The following is a 1,857-nucleotide window of genomic DNA, read 5'->3' as shown; positions in this document are numbered from 1 at the left end:
AATGAAAAATTGTTTTTACTATCTGCTATTTTAGAGAAACTGATGACTGAAGAAAATAGACAATAAATGACTGAAGCCCAGGAATTGATTTTGATTATTTAAAATGTTACAAATACGTTTCGGTGTTTTTCTCCACCGAAAAACCCCGAAACGTATTTGTAACATTTTAAATAATAAACAGTAAAATTGACTGGAACCCAGGAATTTCTTTTGAATTAAATTGGAATCAATGTAAACTGTCCTGAGTCGTTTCTCACCGACGCTTCGCTTTGGTGTGGCGTTTCACAATGGCATGGCGCAACTCGTACAGACTTCTTTTTCGTCTCAAAACGGCCGATACTTAAAAATGATTATCCTTCCAGGGGATTACCGAGACTGCGAGACCTCTCCATCCAGCACACCCCTCTTGAAACCGTCTCGCCGTTTGCCTTCGCCGGCCTGCAAAACATCAGCGCCATTTTCCTCAGCTACAACAAAATCAAGAAAGTGGAGAGCTACGCCTTCGCTGGCACGATCAACTTGAAGCAGTTGGTGCTCGCCCACAATCCCCTACTTAAACTCGAGAGTAACGCCTTCACTGGAATGACCGAAATCGATCGCATCACGTTGCCATCGGGCATTCGGACTTTGGAGGCGGATTGCTTCAATGGGCTGGACACGTTGGGACATTTGCAGTTGGCTTTCATGGACTTGCGGCACTTGAAGGGCGGCATTTTTCGCGGCCTGACCAACGTCAATTACTTATCCATCCAGGAGTCCGATTTGGGGAACATTGAAGGGGACGCGTTCAACGACATGACCTTCGTCAGGAACCTGAACATACTCAACAACAAAATCGACTCGATTCAGTGGTTGAATTTTACGTGGGAGCAACACGTGGGACATTTACGGTTCCAAGGCAACCACATCCTGGAGATACCCAGAGCCGAGACCCTTTTAGTGGAAGTGGAAAAGTTGACTGTGATACAGAACCATTTTCCATGTGACTGCCACGTTCATTCGCTGCTCGATGGGCCGCTGGCCAATGGTAGTATGATTCACTTTGTCTCAAAAAACTACTGTATATCTCCTTTGGAGGTGAACGGGTTGCCGATGAGTAGCATAGACATTGACTCGATCGGGCGGTGTCAGGAGGAAGTGACGCGAGGCAACCTGGAGGCCTCCAAGGACTCGAGCAGCAGCGCTCAGCGCCTGAGCATCTTTTGCAGTTACTTGAATTTAATGTTGTACTTTTTGAAACTGTTGCGGATCACATAGGCCATTCCCGCCTGTTGTTGTCTCGGTGCGAACCAAACAGAAGGACTTAAAAAATTGTGATATTTTTTTAGATCGCTTTTGGCTCAGCAACATTGACAATTTGCCTGAAAATCATGGAGAAATTGGCCTAAAGGCTGTCAGCACTTTCTTACTACTGAAGGAAATTTTGGTACAGGATGCTTCCTCATAAGTTGACACCTCTTTTGGATCATTCGTTTCGAAAAATTGTAAAATGTGGTAAACACTGAAGTTGTTCATTATAACTCAGCTTTTAAAGTCTGCTGTTAAAATGAAACCTTTTCCACCCCACAACGTGTGCCCGGTAGTACTTTTTCATGAAAATTTTACATCTGGAATGGATGAGTTGGTTTTTTTCCCGTGGCCCTCCCATAGCCCAGACTTAATACCTCTTGATAATTTTCTGAACTATGTAAAGAATATTGTGCTTAAAAATCCAGTTACAACTTTTGATTGTTTACGCCTTAGAATAGTGGACGCAGTAAACTGAATATAGGAAATGTGTGGGTTTAAATGGAGGTCACATAGAGAATAACAGATTTTAATTTTATCGTTTTTCCTCATTTTTTTAAATCAAGAATT

General features: G+C 43.0%; 1 protein-coding gene across 1 annotated transcript in view; it reads left to right on the top strand.

Moving 5' to 3' along the window:
* The window catches only part of LOC125502451 (leucine-rich repeat-containing protein 15-like), a 2,541-nt gene extending 684 nt beyond the window's left edge, over positions 1-1,857 (top strand). The window contains exon 2 of the mRNA XM_048660559.1: positions 311-1,857. Within this exon, the coding sequence (XP_048516516.1) occupies positions 311-1,257 (947 nt within the window). The 3' untranslated portion in view covers positions 1,258-1,857. The remainder of the gene's footprint in view (positions 1-310) is intronic.

The sequence above is a fragment of the Dendroctonus ponderosae genome, unplaced genomic scaffold (assembly GCF_020466585.1).
Source record: "Dendroctonus ponderosae isolate FM_Combo_2020 unplaced genomic scaffold, Dpon_F_20191213v2 Dpon_F_20191213_1, whole genome shotgun sequence".
Taxonomy (NCBI): Eukaryota; Metazoa; Arthropoda; class Insecta; order Coleoptera; family Curculionidae; genus Dendroctonus; species Dendroctonus ponderosae.
Note: the sequence above shows the minus strand (reverse complement) of the source record. Positions and strands in the feature narration are given on the sequence as shown.